Consider the following 18,639-nt stretch of genomic DNA (forward strand, 5'->3'; position numbering starts at 1 on the left):
GGTAATTTGCGATTTCTTAACCGAAATTCGCAATTCCAAAATGCTACATACATAGCATTAAGGAATCACAAAATTGTGATTCCTTAAATGCTTAAGCAACATAAGGAATCGCAAATTTATGCGATTCCTTATTTTGCGATTTTTTGTTACATGTCAAAAAATGCAAAAAGACAGTTTGCGAATTCCGGCCTTTGCGAATCGCAAACGGCTTGATACATCTACCCCCAGGTTCTAAGCAGTCACAGCTCTCCCCACTGCTTATGGTTTGCCTTTAGGAATGAGGGGCCAAAATACTATTTTTATAAAGCCTGCAACAACATCGACTTTTAGACTTTTAAAATATCCTCAGGGTAAGGTGTGGAGTTACATGAGTACATTTTATACCTCCCAGTGTATGCTTCCCTTTACGATATAGTGCTAGTAGATTTTTGAGAGTAACTATATGTGCCGGTTGATGTTTCTTTGCTTGATTTTTTCATGCACAGATGTCTATCTGCTTGTTCGTGACTCAAACTCTAAATGCTTATGAAGCATGTTATTTAAATAGTGTATTTTGGAAAAACAGGTAGCCCATGGCCTTTCCATGTCCCTCCAAGTGAAACTAGGCTGTTTCCTTTTCCTTTGGAAGGATCTAGAAGTGGTGCAGTCTGTAAGAAAACAGAAGAAGCTCTCAGATGTCTCTGCGATGGATGACAGGATTTTGTGAGCAATTTATGACATAACGGTCTAGGAAAGGGACAGAATTAATTCATAAACCTTAATGCCTCCACCTGAATTGTCGCAGTCAATGACAGGCACTCACCCTTCCCAATGACCAAAGGCATGAATCTTTAGTATCATGCCTGTATATTGGGATGTATGCACAAAGGTTATGACCCTCTCAGGGTTAGAATATGATAACTCAGGCGTGGTTTCGGCGCCGATCGAAGATGGCCGCCTGAGGGGGACGCTCCACACTTCCAGGACTTCTGAGGATTTGCCAGTGCATATTTTGCCAGTGCATATTTTCGCACTTTCCCCCTTCAGAAACATCCGCTTCTGGTGTCGGATGATGCCAGCATTCCAGTGAGCTGATTCCCGTTCTCGGTGCACTGCGCCTTCATTATTTATAATGTTTTCTAGACATCGCGTCCGCCATTTTGAACTCTCACGGACTTCTTCTGAATATGAATCTCCTCAGCTTATCATCTTTCCCTCTTCAGCGCCCTGCTCCAAACCCATAAATTTTATGCCTGCAATTAATCTTTCATGGGAATATTGTTCCAATTCTTGTGACTAACCACGCTGGATGTTTTATATGCTGCTGTTCAATTTGCCTCAGAACTTTTTGCTTCTGTCAAATGCTTTATTGGAAGATGTACAGTGCTGTGTCCTACAAGATACTTCTCCTTTTTTCAAGGACTCTATAACTCTTTATTTATCTCCAATCTTTTACAACATGGTATCACTATGAATACATTATTTTTTGGCGCGCTTCAGTCAGATACTCACCAGTTATAGCACGTACTATATACGCCAAGTGTGGTCAGTATTCCAGATATTTCCAGTGACCTTCCAACACCACTTCTTTTCTAAGGGCTTAAACACCACGACTTTTGCTTGTCTGTCCATCAACCTCTACATTACTTTGAAGACTTTTGTATATGAATATTCTGCGTAAGCCGCAATTTATCTTTGTGCCTAAAAGACGTACCGTATCAACATCGTTAACTCCTACTTCTGTTCTAGACTCATCTTTTACCGTAGGATCGATGGCTGGGGTGTCTTCCAATCACACTTCCTCCTCACAGTCTTCATCCAAATCATCTCCAACATCCTCAGCCTCTAAACATCTGAAGCAGGGTCCTCCTTCTCCTGACAAGACGTCCCCTCCCATCTTCATGGACCAGCTGCTGGAAGAAATGTGCACCCTACGTCCATTTGTAGAGGAAACAAACAACAAGATGCAATTCCTGGAGGAGAAATGGTCTACAATGGAAACTAGAGTGTCTTCAATGGAACAGCAACTTTCAGTATTCCAAGGTGACTCCCAGAGACTTTCTTCTTTATAAAATGAAGTCCGTAGTTTGAAACACCACACCGAAGATTTGGAAAATCAAAATAGGAGGAATAATTTATGCATTTATGGCCTGCCAGAAGCTTTGGAAGGTGAAGATCCTGTCTCCTTTTTTACAACTTTCTTGCCAAAACTTTTGGACATGCCTTCTACCACATCCCTCAGCATTCAGAGGGCACACAGGCTTGGTCCTCGTCCTCCACTCTCTTCATCTCCGATCAAACCAAGAGGAGTCATCAGCCTTTTCTTAAAATTCACGGATCTACTCACAGTTCTCTCTGCTGCTAGAGCCAAGAGGCACATTTCTTGGCTTGGTCAGAAGGTATTTCTCTCTCAAGATGTCTCCAATGCCACGGCAGCTAGGAGGAAGGAATTCTTCGATCTCCGTCCACCTCTTCATTCTCTTGGAGCCAGATACGGCCTCTTTCATCCCTGCATCTTTAAGGTGACTTTTTAAAATCAAACTTGGTCCTTTGAAGAACCTGCAGAACTCAAAAATGATCTTCAGTCTCATACTGCAAGCAACATGGATACTGCTGGCCCATCTAGTGGCTGATTAGTTTTTACTCTCCTAACTGTAATGATTTTTCTTCAATGCGTTTGAATTGTTTCATAATACAATTTATTCTGTTAGTTTAGTCATGTAATTTTTAAAATGTACTTCCTGTTTTTATAATAGATTGTGCAGATTCTCTCCACGATCTGTTTGTCGTCTCCTCGTTGCTCTCTTTGTGTTTGGCTTTTACCTGTTACTTAGGTTTTACCCTCTCTGTTTATCTCAGTTTTATCAATTATGCAATTTCCTTGTCCCATGTGTATATGATGTTTATTGTTTATTTTTATTTGATTTCCTTTTATTTCCGTACATAGGTTCATTCATCCGTGTTCCACATCATGGTTTTGTTTCCCTTTTCTTCCCCGTCCCGATGTGGTTCGGACCCCCCATGTTCAGGTGTCTCATCTTCTCATGTGCCGTTCCTGCCCCAGTTTCTCTTTCGTTCCTTGTCGCTTCAGGTATGTTTTTTCAGTCGTCCTTTTGAATATGTACTGTCTCTTCTTCTTGCTGTTCTCTCTTCTTTTTCCCTTTCCCTTTCCCTTCTTCCGTATTTACTCTTTTTTCCCTCCTCCTTTGTTTCTTTTCTTGATCTTTTTATCTGCAACTTTCTTCTCCTTTCTCACTCCTATACTTACCTATTGCTCTTACTGTTGCTATGATCTTTAAAAATATTTTCCAATGTCTTCTTGTTCTTAAATTCATTGGTTCATATTAAATAAGCATTCTCTGAACTCTGAACATCACATTGTATGCTTAATGTTTAGTTATCTTATTTCTATCCAGTTAAATTCAGAGTTACAACATGGAATATTAAGGGATTAAGTAACCCTATTAAAAGACAACGAGTGCTGTCACACTTAGCTAGGTTAAAGACTGACATTGTTTTACTCCAAGAAACTCATTTGTCTGATTCTGAAGCTCCTAAATTAAATAAATGTTGGGTAGGCAACGTAGTTTCTTCCCTGGCTTTGGATAAGAAAAATTGTGTTTTAATTCTTTGTCACCAAAAAATGTTATGTTTCAATTGTTCATCAAGAAACTGACTCAGATGGTTGATGGGTTATTGTTAAATTACTTATAGATAAAATTCCGTTAGTTTTCTTCAAAGTGTTTGGTCCGGTTTCTGTTGACAATACTGTTTGGTTGCAAATTTCCGGTAAATTACGTTCATTTGATGATGATTATCTTATATTTGGCGGTGACTGCAATCAAATTCATGACCCAATCTTAGACAGACATTCCCCAGTCAAATTTGTCAATACTAAAATGCATTCACAATTTACCTCTACTATACGTCACAAATCCTTAATTGATATCTGGAGACTTTGTCATCCAGACCTTCGTGAATACAGCTATTCTTCTCCCCCACATAAATCACAATCCCATACTGACTATCTCTTTTTAAGTAAATCTTTAACTCAACACGTTCTCCACTCTGCAATAGGTTCTATTTTAATTTCAGATAATGCCCCGGTTTTTGTTGATTTTGACTTAATACCTTTTAGCCCATCTGCTGGTAGATAGCGCTTTAATAACTCATTACTTATGGATCCTAAATTTTCTAGCCAATTTCGCTCTTTCACTTCTGAATTTTTCACTATTAAGACAACTCCCGAATCCTCACCCACTATGATTTGAGACTCTTTCAAAGAAGCTCATTCTCTAAAATTTAAAATCTAGAATATGCTTATTATCACTTTACCACTGATTCCTCTTTAAATGATCTCATTGCTGCAGAGATTACTTTTAATAAATTGTCTAAAGAGTAATGCTTGTTACTATGGAGGCCAAAATAAAATGGGAAAACTATTAGCTAATTACTTAAAAACACACCGAGATAGAACTAGAATAGACTCCCTGAAAAGCTCTAATGGAAATACACTTTTTAAAAAGAAAGACAAATTTGTCTCCTTCTACAAGAATCTTTATACTCCTGAGACCCAACCACTTCATTATGATCTATCCTCTTATTTTCAATCAATTATTTTTCCTCCTTCTAAACATATTGGTTTTGACTCACTGGAATCAGATATTACTTTGGCAGAAATCTCTCGTGCTGTTTCGGTACTAAGACGAGCTAAAACCCCTGGACCTAACGGATTTACTATTGAGTTTTATGAGCATTTCTCGAAGCTTCTTCTTCCAAATCTTCTTTCTTTGTTCAATTCCTTTATTACGAACGGATCGTCCCAAGGCACCTTTCAAGAAGCTATGATTTGTTTAATTCCCAAGGACAATAAGGACGCTTATTTATGTAAAAATTATCACCCCATTTCTTTAGTTAATACAGACTATAAGATTTTTGCAAAAATCCTTGCCTTACGCATTGACTCAATCTTACCTGAACTTATTGGACCAGAACAATCTGGCTTTGTAAAAGGTCGATTGTCCTCTGATAACTCTAGAGTCTTTTTCAATGTTCTTAGTAAGGCCTCTTCCCTAGATTATCCGCTCGCTGCCATAGCTCTAGATGCTGAAAAAGCATTTGTTTGGATGGGATTGGAATTTATGTTTCATGCTCTAAAATGGATAGGATTTCCTCCCAAATTAATTTCCTTGATTTCTTTATTATATTCTGGTCCTAAAGCTTCTATTTTTGCCGTTTCAGACTATTTTTCTCTTTCTAGAGGAGTATGTCAGGGTTGTCCTCTATCACTTTTATTGTTTGTAGTAGCCCTAGAACCTTTCTTAACTAAAATCAGACAGGATACTCTGATCATGGGTTTCCAACTAGGTACTCATCAAGTTAAAATGTCTGTTTACGCAGATGATATTCTTCTATATTGTTCTAACCCAGAAACTTCTCTTCCCCCTTTCCTCCATCAGGTTGCTACTTTTTCGCCGTTATCAGGATACCGCCTTAATTGGGACAAATGTGAAGTTCAGCCCCTCATTGTTTTATGTCTTAAGCACTATTTCCTTCAAACGGGATTCTCCTGGCAGCCTTCTAAACTGCAATATTTAGGACTATGGTTTTCCTCAACTCTCAGAAACTTTAAAACTAAATTTTGGATACATTACCAAAACACTAAATGGTATAATCACTGGATGGCATCCTCTTTTTCTTTCTTGGTGGGGTAGACTAGACTTGATTAAGATGATGCTTACTCCCCTTATCCTATATTCCTTATCTATGATTTCTGTACAGGTACCAGGATATTATTTCAAGAAAATAGACTCACTACTATTAAAGTTTCTTTGGAAAAACAAACCCTCTCGAATAACCATATCCTCTCTCAAAAAGGATAAACTTAATGGAGGACTTAAGTTTCCTGACTTTAAATCTTATCATTATGCTTTCTCCCTAAAACAAGCTTCCTGATGGCTTTCTTCTGATTCCATTATACATCCCCTGGTATGGTTGTCAATTGAAAAATTCTTCACCTCCCCTTTTGACTTTCGAGAGACTCTTGCCTTCACCGCTAATACTTACTCTTTACGTTCCTCAGTTATTTCTCATACTTGTAAACTTTTAACTTCTCTCCTACCATCTTCTTATCCTTCCTTTACTTCTTTATCTCAGCAACCCATTTGGCTTAATAAACTATTGCGCATCAAAAATCGTTCTTTATATTGGAAATCATTGAGATCCAAGGGTCTGCTATGGATCTCTCAACTTTTGCTCAATAATAAACCTTTATCTTTCACTGATCTCCACTCTAATTTTGCTCTTCCCAATTCCTTTAAAAAACAATATGATCTCTTACTCCCCTCTCTCCAACAATATCTTATAACACTCCCATCTTTCCCTAATCTTCCTATACCATTTTCCACAATATTTCCCTTATTAGATACTTCCCCTTCTGCATCTTCTATCTACAAATGTTTAATATTCCCTTCAGAAAGACTGAAGTCAAGGACTGAATTGGCAAGGGAAAAGGATTTATCACAATGCTGGCCTGTATCTATATGGGATAAGTTATGGTTAAAAATTCACAAAACCTCAAGGGCGCCTAATACTACCCAAACTCTTTATCTTGTTTAGCAATAATTAATATATTCCCCAGCTACACTAGCCTTCTTTTCCCCTAATATCCCATCTATTTACTGGTCTTGCCCCTGCTCAAATGCTGATTTAAAACACATGCTATTTGACTGTCCTAGTATTTATAAATTCTTGCAAACAATTTGGTCTCAAATCAACAAAGTTTTTAAAACCAACATTCCCTTTTCCTTAGCAAATATTTTCCTAGGTTCCCTATCCCCTTATTAGCCTCAATCACGATCACATTTTAAGTTATTAGATTTATTATTAGCTACAGTCTTTCATTTAATAACTTCAAATTGGAAACATGCAGACGAAGTTACTTATAAAGCCTGGTGGAACGTCATATGCTTTCATCATAGACTCGATACTAATTATGTCACCCCTATTTCTCTAGCAATTAAAAGAGATTTATTATGGATTCCACTCACTATATACTTATCTAGATCTGCTTCCTTGAATACTTCTAATGGTACTGTTGTGAATACATCAGATAATGTCCGTAAACCGCCATGAACATATCTTGTTGTCTTTTACTTAAAAATGTTGCGTTGTTATTATGTTTCGCACATATGTAATTACATAATCACATCTTTATTGAGTAATTATTGGCATTCAATGTTTAATTTTAACATCCATGTTTCCTTAAATCTTCTTATGATGATACTTATATATTATTTTCCCCTTTTCCTTTTTTCATTCTTCCCTCTTTTTTACCCTCCAGTACAAAGTGTAACCAATGCATTTCCTATCCCTTAATATGAACTTTATTGTTAACTGTTACCTAAATGGTTTATTATATTGTTGTTCTATTTCCTCTGGTTTCAAAAAACTCAAACTTAAAAAAAAGATGTTAATTCCTTTTTGTGGCTAATGAAACTTTTGTATTCCCCACTTTATGGAGGAGCACACCCAGTCGACTTCCCTAGCCTGGATTAAAGGAAAACTGACAGGTGTCTCTCCCTCCCTTCTGTAATCAGTTAAGCTCTATTAGATAGGGAATGGTATGACTCAGACAAACCGTGTAAGAGGATTCCTTATCTGAAGGGGTTATTGCAGGTGAAGCCTAACTCCCATTCCCAAGAAGAGATAACCCACCTAACAGCTGGAATTTTACAATGACTGTTCATTTATTATACATAATTGGTTTATCAATCATGTGTACCAGAATAATGATAACTAATATAATAGTCTCTGCAGTCATAAATGAAAGTTAGGGCAATTCTTAAAATGCCTCAAACATATTTCATCATGCATCCGTGCTCTATTAGTCTAAATGCTACTTAGTTTTCAAGCATTCCATAGATTTTATAGTTATCTAACTAAACTTTGTTATGCCAAGTTATGTCAGTATACCTGCATACTCTATACTCCTGCTGAGCCTGCACTCGGACAACTATCTTTCGGCATGTAGCCCTCTGCAATGGGTCCATTAGTGCCCCCCCTCACAGACCCTGGTATATCTTTAAATGTTAGCCCCAATGATTCATTTTGGAGAGGGGCCTTCTCAAGTTGCTACTTCATACACTAACAATACCTTTTTTTCACAAGTGTATGGAAGACAGGCAATTTAATTGCCTCTGCTTTCTTCCAGGTCGTACCAGCACAGGATCACTTTGCCTGGCAGCTGTGATTGCAACATGTAAACTAGTGGGTAGAGAGTTACAACGAACACTGACTAAAGTAGAGTTGAAAATAAAAACACAGCAATCGTGCACACATTCTTAATATTGACCATTCGATCAGGTATTTCAGACACTAGGACCTATACCTGAACCACACAAAATACCTAATCAATGCCTCTGTGTAGAAACCTATGCGGAAACGGAACACATGGATCCATAAAGCAGCGCTTATCACATCAAATCTTGTGTATGTTTAGCATGGGTTGCTTACACGTGCATTCCATGTGCACCCTATGAATAGTTTCTCTTGGAGTACCGTGTAGTGTTGTTGAACTGAGAACCACCCCATCGCTGCTCATGTCTTTATTGTGCTAGTCTCGGGTATGAATTCAGCTATGGGGGTGCAGGATCAAGGCAAGTTACCCCACCAAAACGGACCACAGCAGATTATATCTAAGTGCATTATGGGCACAGAACATGCAAGTATTTGGCTAAATTGCACTGGTACATGAAAATAGAACCCCTCCAAACAATTTTCGGCAGAGGAAGCATTTGATTTGGATAAAATAATGCTCTTCATGGATGTTCTTGGAGCAAGGAAATGTGGGGCGCCAGAAGATACATGGAGTTCATATCTAGATTGGTATGAAGAGAATTTACTCGGTCTAGGGTGTGAAGTCTTAAAATCTACCAGGAAAAAGTAAAGGAACACACAAAGGAATTAAAAGAAAAATGCAACAAAAGACAACTGATGACAAGGTGGCAGAAAAAAATTAAAAAGATGGTTAGGCCTAGTCCTTGGATCTATCTGCATCTTAAAGAAACCCTCACCTATGATGATGGGATGCCCCAAGGTGTAGATTTCCTCGCAGGGTTACCTCCTCCTCCTCCATCTGTTCTCTTCACCGCTACACACACTCAGGTAACCTCAGTGCAGATACAACTCCTTCCTTCTACAAACCTAAGGACCCCAGGACTAGTTCAAGCACATAGGATGCCACTCCAAAGACGCCAGCTTCTCCTAATCAAGAGACGGTTTAAAATCACAAATGATCCCTGTCTTGTCTCCAGTTGCTGCTCGCAGTCGTGTGACACAAAAGGGGGGTATTCTACAGGCTCCGCTACGGCAATCATATGGAGCCAATGGTGCTTTAGTGACAGCCCATGCCAAGGAGATCAACCCAAGGAGATCTCAGAAATGTAGTTAAAGAAATTCCTAAGATGAGGAAAAAACCTCAAAGGTTTAGAGAGGAACTAGTGACCATCTTTACCTGTTCAGTATTGTCACTATTACTGACCTCAAAACCCTAATATTTATCTGGTGCCCAACTCACCCTATATGAGATATTTGATACTGAACATCTCTCTTACCTACCTCTCGGGAAGGTGAGCAGCATGACGGCCTTACTGTCACAAACCACCTGGTGAAGCCGTTCCTTTGAAGTGGATAAACTCGCCCTGGGGCTCTGTATCTTTGAACACCCAGGAATCCCCAACTCTGCTGTGGGGCACAAATACAATCAAGGAGTGCAAAGTTGCTGACAGGTTTGGGGGTTGAGGGAGTGTAGGGTGTTGAAGGTCTTTTATTAACTATAAGTGCATTGCCTTAAACCTATGCCACACCATGGTCTTGTCTATGAAAGAGACAGGTAAAGATCCTGGAGTACTAAGAAAGTATAGATGTAACATCAAGCCAGGCCAGCTACAGAACTGAGATCATTTTGCAGTACTGAAATAACAGGACAGGCATGTCCTGGAGAAGTGTGGTGAGCAGAAGCATTTCATCTTAGCACACCAGATAACATCATTGCATTGAGAGTATTCATTAAACGTGAGAATTCTGAAAATGGATGAGAAACATTTCCGCCACGCCCTGATAACAATGCTTTTAGTGAACCGTGAGAAACATCAGGTGTACCCTATATGTTGGCCAAATTCTTATTGTACATGGAGCAAAAGTTTAGGTTATTAAATTAGACAAAAGAGTTTTTTGTACTGCACACACAATAAACTCATGTATTTGAAGGCACTGTTTTATGTGAAAATGAAGGTAAAGGCGGTTCAATGAAAAAAAACCTTTGTCTAGGATACTGCATTTTAAGGACAATATATGTATGAATTACAGTTAAGTAGACTAGAATATTCAATTCACTAGACCTGCACTTTGGCTAAAATGTTTATGATTTTTCAAGGCGGGCTATGAACAGCTATGAAGGCAACTGGACTGTCTCAGCTCCAGCAAGGGGCAAAGCAAAATTGCGTATTTGTAAAAGACCTGTTAGATGCCATACAACCCCCTATGAAATTGCTGTCAAAATATATGCAGCCCACCAGTCTGCCCATGATGACGCTATTCGTGAAAATGCCCTGGCAGATTCAACTCTCTACCCCGATTGTGAATCCCCAATGGCAAGCTTCTAAGAGGTAACTAAGCTTCAAGATAAGGCATTGGAAGGGGAGGAACAGCAGGGGAGGCAGCGAGGAGTTAGTTTACATTCAGAGCACTTATTTCCAAGATGGCCGCTTGGTTTCTCCGAGGACCCTACTGCCAACTTTACTCATGTGCATCATGGAATGGCACATCAGCGAGGGGGGGAAGGGTTGCTGTCGTGCAAATAAGGATGACTTTTTCTTGGATTATTACAAAGCTTCAATAAGTTGTGTAAATACCTTCCATTTACAGGTGTCAAGGGCTTTGCCCAAGGTACACCGTCAACCTTGTCATCAACTTCAGCCAGGAGAATGGGTGCATGTGAAAGTGTACTCAACACAAACGCGCAGCATCGATGAAAAGGACCCTTCTTGAGATTACTCCCACCAATACAGCCGTCTTCCATCATGGATGCACATGTACAACTGTTTAAAGACTTGTGCTCCAGCTGAAAGTGGGAGCGAATCTCAGGGTGCAAGTGCTGGAAACCCCTTCCCTGACAAAGAAGAGGTTTTTGCACTGTTATTGCCAAAGGGGATATGCCACTACAAATTAAAAGTGTAGCAATAAAAGTAATGATTAGCTTCACCCATACCACAGTGACTGAGGAAAGCAATTGCCTGAGGTAGGGTAGCATTGATGTTCTTTGCTACTACAGGATTGTCCCTGCTCATACTATGGTCCTAACCAGAACGGCCCTTACCCAGCCTGGCCAGCAGCCAGAGAGAACTAAATCTGCAAGTGTTATGGACAACTGGAAATAAGAGCGAAATAATAGCGAATTATAATCTTCAGCCTTGGGATGCTGGAGATTTTGTATTAAGTATCTTTGACCTTATCCAGAATCCAAATTAACCTGTAGCATGGACTGATTCTGAAATAATAGAAGAAGGTTGCATTGTAAATAGCTGGCTTAAGAAAAGTTGGTCACAGTGTATATGTGCAAGTAATGATACTACTTTTAACCGTTATGTCAATGTCTAACATGATGATATCAGTTTCTCAATAGGTGATGATGATGTATATAAGTCAAGATTGAAAGAAGACATAAAAGGCGTGGTAAATGATGCAGTATTGGTACAGTGCAATCAACTCCAAAACACTTCATGCTTGGGTCCTGAGTAGTGGTGAAAAGAAGGTTCCCTGGTCACTCAAAATCAGATCATTAACCCTCATACCTAGGAGCAGCAAGGAAATACCCAAACCTGCACCACTGTCAGGGAACCACCATCCTTTGGCATCTTAACCACCCCCAAGCCCTGCAAAATGTTTTTCTCTGCAACAAAAACACCCATGCACCTGGTGGTCTACATTGATAAGCAAATACATATTTAGCATTGCGCCTATCATGCTGATTTAATAGCCTGGGTACAAAAAAGTGGAGAAGGCTCTAGAGGAAGTGAATATTACAAGCCACTATCAAGCTCAAAAAGGTGTATTGCGAGATGTGGTAGATGTTTTTGGCAGTACAAATTCACTTATTAACACCATTCCAGTAGATAAGGAAGTTAATAGGCGCCAAGTGAATGAGGACAGGCTTGCCAATGGAGTAATTCAGGAATTGGAAGGTGGAAGGGAGTTAAGGTACGGCAAGCTGAATCTAAGGTTGCTAAATTTGTTTAAAGGAACTGATAAACTGCACTTACAATTCCCCTAAAAAACAATAGACACTATAAAAGCGTGCACTAGAAGAACATCTAACATGACTACACACCTAGTAAGCTGTACCATGGCCTTTAATACAACATTCACTCGTTTGCAGAGAACACTTGCTGAATTTGTCAGTGGTTAAAAGTGCACACTATGAGGTAATTAAATGACTACCTGGGCTCCAGGTGGGCACATGGCTTGATTCAGTCCTCACACACTCTTTTATGATCAGTGGCCAATGACCTTCCTAAAAATTGGAAATACATGTGTGTTGGACCTGTCAGCCTTAGTGTAGTCTTCCCCCAAACTCTTTGCCTACTTATTTTAATGTTGTGGAGGATTTTTGCTTGTGTTGACCTAGGGACTCTGTGCACTTTACCACTGCTAAGAAGTGCTAAAGTCCTTGTGCTCACACTGCCTAAACATGGTTTGATTGGCATTTGGCAAACACAAGGAGATGATGGACGGAGCGCTTCAGACACTCGCCCCCAGTCACAGATCTGGGTTGAATCCATCATCTTTCTTTAGCTCACTCCGCCACCCCAGTTCAGACCCTGCTATATGCAAATCAGACTTGACCCTGTTCCTCATGGTAACAGTCCAGCCCAAACTTCCAAGCATGGTCTTCCATAGACCGGAAACAAGCATCCTGGGACCGGTTTCGGGGCAACAGTTACAGTTAAGACAACATTGGTCTTTGAATGGTATGCTGACAACCAGACAGAAAGGCATCCCAGCTGTGCTCCCTCGAAGACCTCTTGAAGAACAAGACACATGTCTGTGGCAGAGAAGAGTGAAATATTTGAGAGAAATTAACAGTTAGAAGAACTGAAATTTTGCAATGATGGACCACATTGACTAGAATGCCCTAGGAGGGCTACTGAGTCTGGTTTTACTTGCAACTCACAGCTGGGGGCTGTTGGTGAGTGTCAGTCTTGTTTCAAGTGCAGCCAAGGGAAGGTTGTTTTTTGCATTAAAGGTTTTTCCGGGGTGAATAGATAGAACCAGAGGGGGACGGCCCTGCAGTAAAATGCTGTTTGTTGGACAGTTTAGAAGACACTAGTCTTTGAATGTTATGCCGCAAACATGTTTGGCACTTAGGGCCAGATTTGGGAGAGCAAATACCGGTCGGTAACGGCCGAATTCGGCCGTTACCGACCGGTATTTAGGATTCGGCAAGTAGGGGCCAACATTTTACAGAATCGGTAAATTTACCGATTCAGTAAATTTACCGATTCTGTAAAATACCGAATCGGTAATTTTACCGATTCGGTAAATCAATATGTAGGTGACACTCCTAAGAGTGCCACAGGCCCTTAAGAGTCGGTATTTTACCACCCAATCCAATTGGGTGGTAAAATACCGAATTCAGGTGTGCATGCACATGTGTGCATGCACACCTGTGCCATGTGACACATATGTGTGCCACATGTCACACATGCCTGTATTTGGGGTGCTAGAGGGTGTCAAAGTGACACCCCCTGCACCCTTGCAGGATTCGGTATTTACCGATTCAGTAAATACCGAATCGGTATTGCCCATTGATTCCTAAGGGCCTCAAGGCCCATAGGAATCAATGGGCAATACCGATTTGGTATTTACCGAATCGGTAAATACCGAATGTTACCGATTCGGTAATTGGTAAATAAAATTTACCTACATCTCCCACCTTCTAATTTACCGATTCATAAATACCGAATCGGTAAAATTCGGTATTTATGAATCGGTAAATTAGAATTACCTACATCTGCCCCTTAGTCCTTCCTGTGACAGATCTCAGACCTTATGAAAATGAAAACACATGCATCTGGGGCTTAGAAGAGTTAAATAAGTAAAGCGCTCCAATGCCCACAACCCAGATTTGTGTTATATAAAACTGAAATATATCAATACATATCATCTACTACGTCTCCACCAATAAGGAAACAACAGGACCCAGTGTGGGACTCTTGCGGGACCCAGTGTGGTGCCTTGTGCTCCTGCAGGAATCTAGTGGGTTAAGTGAGGTAATGCTGGCTACCATGAAAGTCCCGTGGTATCCCAGTAACCCAAAAAATATGGGGTTTTTTTCAATTTGGCCTTGGAGGCTGGGGACAAACTCAAGGTTGAGGGGTCAGGGAGAGAGAGACAGACAGACAGACAGACAGATAGACAGATAGACAGATAGATATATAGATAGATAGATAGATAGATAGATAGATAGATAGATAGATAGATAGATAGATAGATAGATAGATAGATAGATAGATAGATAGATAGATAGATAGATAGATAGATAGATAGATAGATAGATAGATAGATAGATAGATAGATAGATAGATAGATAGATAGGCAGGCAGGCAGGCAGGCAGGCAGGCAGGCAGGCAGGCAGGCAGGCAGGCAGGCAGGCAGACAGACAGACAGACAGACAGACAGACAGACAGACAGACAGACAGACAGACAGATAGATAGATAGATAGATAGATAGATAGATAGATAGATAGATAACAAAAAAAATACATGCTGCAATAGGTACTGCTAATAGAAAAATTCGCAATACTGTATGTGCATTCTTTGAAAATAAAGTATTTATTTTACACAAACTGCGGCAAATGTTATTTTTTAAGCAAATACCGAGCCAAAGATAGTCCATAAAAGAAATAAACAGCTCAAAGTCCTTGCATACCTGTGTGTAATGTAAATACTGCTTGTTTGGAGTGGGGCCTATGGCATATTTGAAGTCGTATTTCTCGTTGTCCCACAGCGGGATAACTTTGTCCCAGAGCATGGACCGAGTTGTCGAAGCAAGGTTTTCCCCACAGACACATGCTGAAAACATGAAAATATTCATTAAAAAACAAAATCTTGATTCCTTACTCTCTGTATACATTTTTGTACTCATAAATTTATAGTCATTGAGTAAAAGAAAAACACATTATTCGCGTACACAGAACAGAAGTGCGAGGCAAAGTTCAACGCAAACAATCACGTTTAGTTATGAAAAGTAAGTGAGCAGATATTCTTTTGTCTGCAGTCTTTTGCAACACTCTTGGGCCTGAGTGTACCTTGCAAAAAAGAACAAAATATAAGGGTCCTAACTTCGAAGAGAAGGCTTACAATTGTTAAGCACTGGGATGGCCATATATAGCATTCATGGGCAACAGGAGAAAGGACACTCTGTACTGTCCCAACATCACACTTCTACAACCTGTGCCATTTATTTCAGTCTTTGGGTTGTACCATAGTTGCAAAACTCCATGGTTCCTTAGAAAATGTGTTTTTTTCACTGCACGTTTTTTTTGTTTATATATGTAGCAACAAACAGCTTTAGCAGTGTGCCAAATTTCATAGCATCATTACAGGGCCAGCTTTAGCGCTGGTGGCACCCAGTGCGACAATGTTTGTTGGCGCCCCCCTATGACCTCCTTCTACATGGATTCCCTCACTGCCACCCTTTAACAGTGCCCCTCAGGTCTCCATAACCACTCTCCCTCTCATGCATTTCTTTTGTTTTATAGCATCACTCATACCAGTGTAAGGTGTCAGAGCACTTTACAGCACATACACAATACAAAGAGACAATGAATCATAAGTGTGTAAATCAGTGTATAGGAAATGTTACATCCGACAGGACTACAAGGTGTAGAAGTCACACGTCCTCCCTACTGACAGGATATTTTAAGAGTGCTTGTTCTGGAGAAGCACACACCCAGAATTTAAAATGTACCATCATCGTTGGGGGTTGGCTTTACTAATACAAATTGATTTCCACCCAAATGAACCCTTTTTGTAACACTAGAATAATGAAAGACTGGGGGGAAATCATAACACTCTAATATATACCTTGCAGTTTGCATGCAGCTCTTTGATGACAATTAATAGCTCACTGTTCTAAATTAGGATTTAAATGTATAAACTGCAAGTAACAAAAGGGGCTCTCTGACAGAAGCAGTATGCACTGACCTATTTACATTGTATGCACTTTGTGACCTGCATGTTACACGTGCTTTGCAGCAGGTGTTTTCACCTCGTGTGCTACTTTTGATGTGTCAAAACTTCCACTAGACAGAACTCCGATCTCTCTGCAGCAGGTCCATCAATCACCAGAGTTCTCTTGACATTTTTGTGGTTGCCTGAAAATTGCTCTAGGCAAGGAATGGGCAGCAGATGCTTTTAAAGCCATATTGTACTTGTACATGGTGCCCCACCAAGGTCAGCACCTGGTGACCCTGGAGCCGGCCCTGCATCATTATACACAGAAATGGGCACTGAGTCACATCCGTCCACAATTGGCTTATTCTGCTCATCTTCATGCATTCATAACATACAATTCACATTTTGGATCAGGCCAGAGGAAGTGACTCCCTGTCATGCTATTGGCTATTAGGGTTGGTCCACCTGCCTGAGTGCTTTTATTGCAATGCATGGTTTAAAACATTGCATTCTTTTCATATAGAAAAATACACACATCCAGAGCTCAAGAGAGTAATGGAAAACTGGTGAATATCTCCAATATCGGATGTGTTAATACCTTTGTTCAATTTCGGCAGGTCAAACCTGTCAAAATTTAACAGGGGGAAACTGTATGGTATGTACTGTATCATGCAGATTTTGGAGCGTGTAACAACAAAATTAGCTGTTATTCCTTAGAAACTTGTGATAGGTGCTATTTATGGCACCCGATAAATAACGTACCCCGTGGAATTGTTATTTATCAGCGATATATAGCGCCTGTATTTTTATTCAGGGCCCAAGTCGAAAAGCAATACACTTCTCAATATAGTTTAGATAATGTGGCATTTTCTGTGGGAAATTTTCAGGAGAGTACAATAAAGCACCCATTAATTCTCTCCACACACTCAGATCATCACAGGACCATATGCAGATTTTAACAAAAAAATTGGTTCTAGCTCAAACGGTTCAAGTTACTGAAAATGCAACTGCACGTGTTGCAGCATAGTGGAAGATCCTAGGCAAAGTTGGACTAGTCACATTCCTGTCGCATGATTTGCATTTGTGTGCCGCATAATTTTTCATAATTTGGCTCTCTCCTGCTACATAATTCCAGTGGCCCTAGACATATTAAATAATTTAGTACTATTTCTGAGTGCTCTAAGCGTCCTTCGTACAATTTCCAACTCAATAACTATTACTCATCCGGCATATTAATACATAGGTATATATGCTGTGTTTTCCTCTTGGCATCTCGAAGAGGTAACATGCAGTGATGGAAATATTTTATGCAATTTAGACAGAGTAAGATGTATCATACGTTGGAACCAAAATGTTGAAAATTTAAATCTAGCATGTCTAAACACTGTTGTCCATGCTCTACACAACCCCTCCTGCGTGAAGTTGGCGTCACATTCTCCAACCCCATTTCATTTTCATTGGAATTAGGTACATAGGACAATCTTTCTGAAGTGTCATATACAGACAGAGCAGATACTTCAAATCAGCACAATGCCTGGCCCAGTATTTCAGCCATTACTTAGGACTCGGTGCATTGGGACTGAAGCCCCAAATTAGTGAGGCATTGACCTGAGATAGATTTAAAACTAGGTCTTGTCCAATCCAAATCCCTCCTGTGCATCTTCAAATCTGGGAAACATGTGCCCTTTGAACAGGGAGCGATTTGCTTTCACCCCCCTTCAATACACCTTGCCACACCCACTTTAGATATTAACTTATGGAAATGCAGTGGCGCCTCTAGTTGATAATTGACCGCTCCAACTTACCTAGATCTGTATTGTTCCAACACCTGTATCAGCAAGGCAACTACGCAGGGCATTGCCAGTATCAGCCTCCCACCCGAAGGGAATAGGTACTTTAATCCACAATTGCCAAGCTTCCCTGGCACTGATCTATCCTTAGTATTCCAACTGTTTATCATACAGCTAGTCAGATGTTGCCACTATGTGTATAGATAATAAACCATCAGTACGGGGGGCAAGCCCACTTTTTTATAGGGACACTTTAACTTCATAAGATTAACTTTGGGTGCAATCAATCCAAATTAAGGAAGACATTACAATGTGAAGTGCCCTAGAAAATACATGAAGGCTTTAACATCACCATCTTAACCAAAGCAATGTGCCCAAACAAAGAAAGTGTTGTTCAAAATGTCTCAGAATCCCGATGTCCTATCATGACTAAGGGTGCACAAACTGGATATTTTTGTGGAAGTTCATAACATTTCATAAGAGTTACGCAAACATTCAAATAAAGAATGTGCAATACTGTTTGTTCATTTTGTGATGCAAATGATTAGTATATCAGTTGCATATCAAAATGAAGTGCTATTTCCAAACTAGTCCGTGTAGTGTTGTGTAGCTCCTACCAAACCGCAGGATCTGC

The 18,639-nt window shown here is 40.0% G+C and overlaps 1 protein-coding gene across 1 annotated transcript in view; it reads right to left on the minus strand.

The window, feature by feature from the left end:
- LOC144761978 (cysteine-rich secretory protein 2-like) overlaps positions 1-18,639 on the minus strand; it is an 88,751-nt gene that overhangs the window by 35,257 nt on the left and 34,855 nt on the right. Inside the window, exon 5 of the mRNA XM_078647147.1 lies at positions 14,969-15,111. Coding sequence (XP_078503273.1) covers positions 14,969-15,111 — 143 coding nt within the window. The remainder of the gene's footprint in view (positions 1-14,968; positions 15,112-18,639) is intronic.

This window comes from Lissotriton helveticus, chromosome 6, assembly GCF_964261635.1.
Source record: "Lissotriton helveticus chromosome 6, aLisHel1.1, whole genome shotgun sequence".
In the NCBI taxonomy this organism is placed as follows: Eukaryota; Metazoa; Chordata; class Amphibia; order Caudata; family Salamandridae; genus Lissotriton; species Lissotriton helveticus.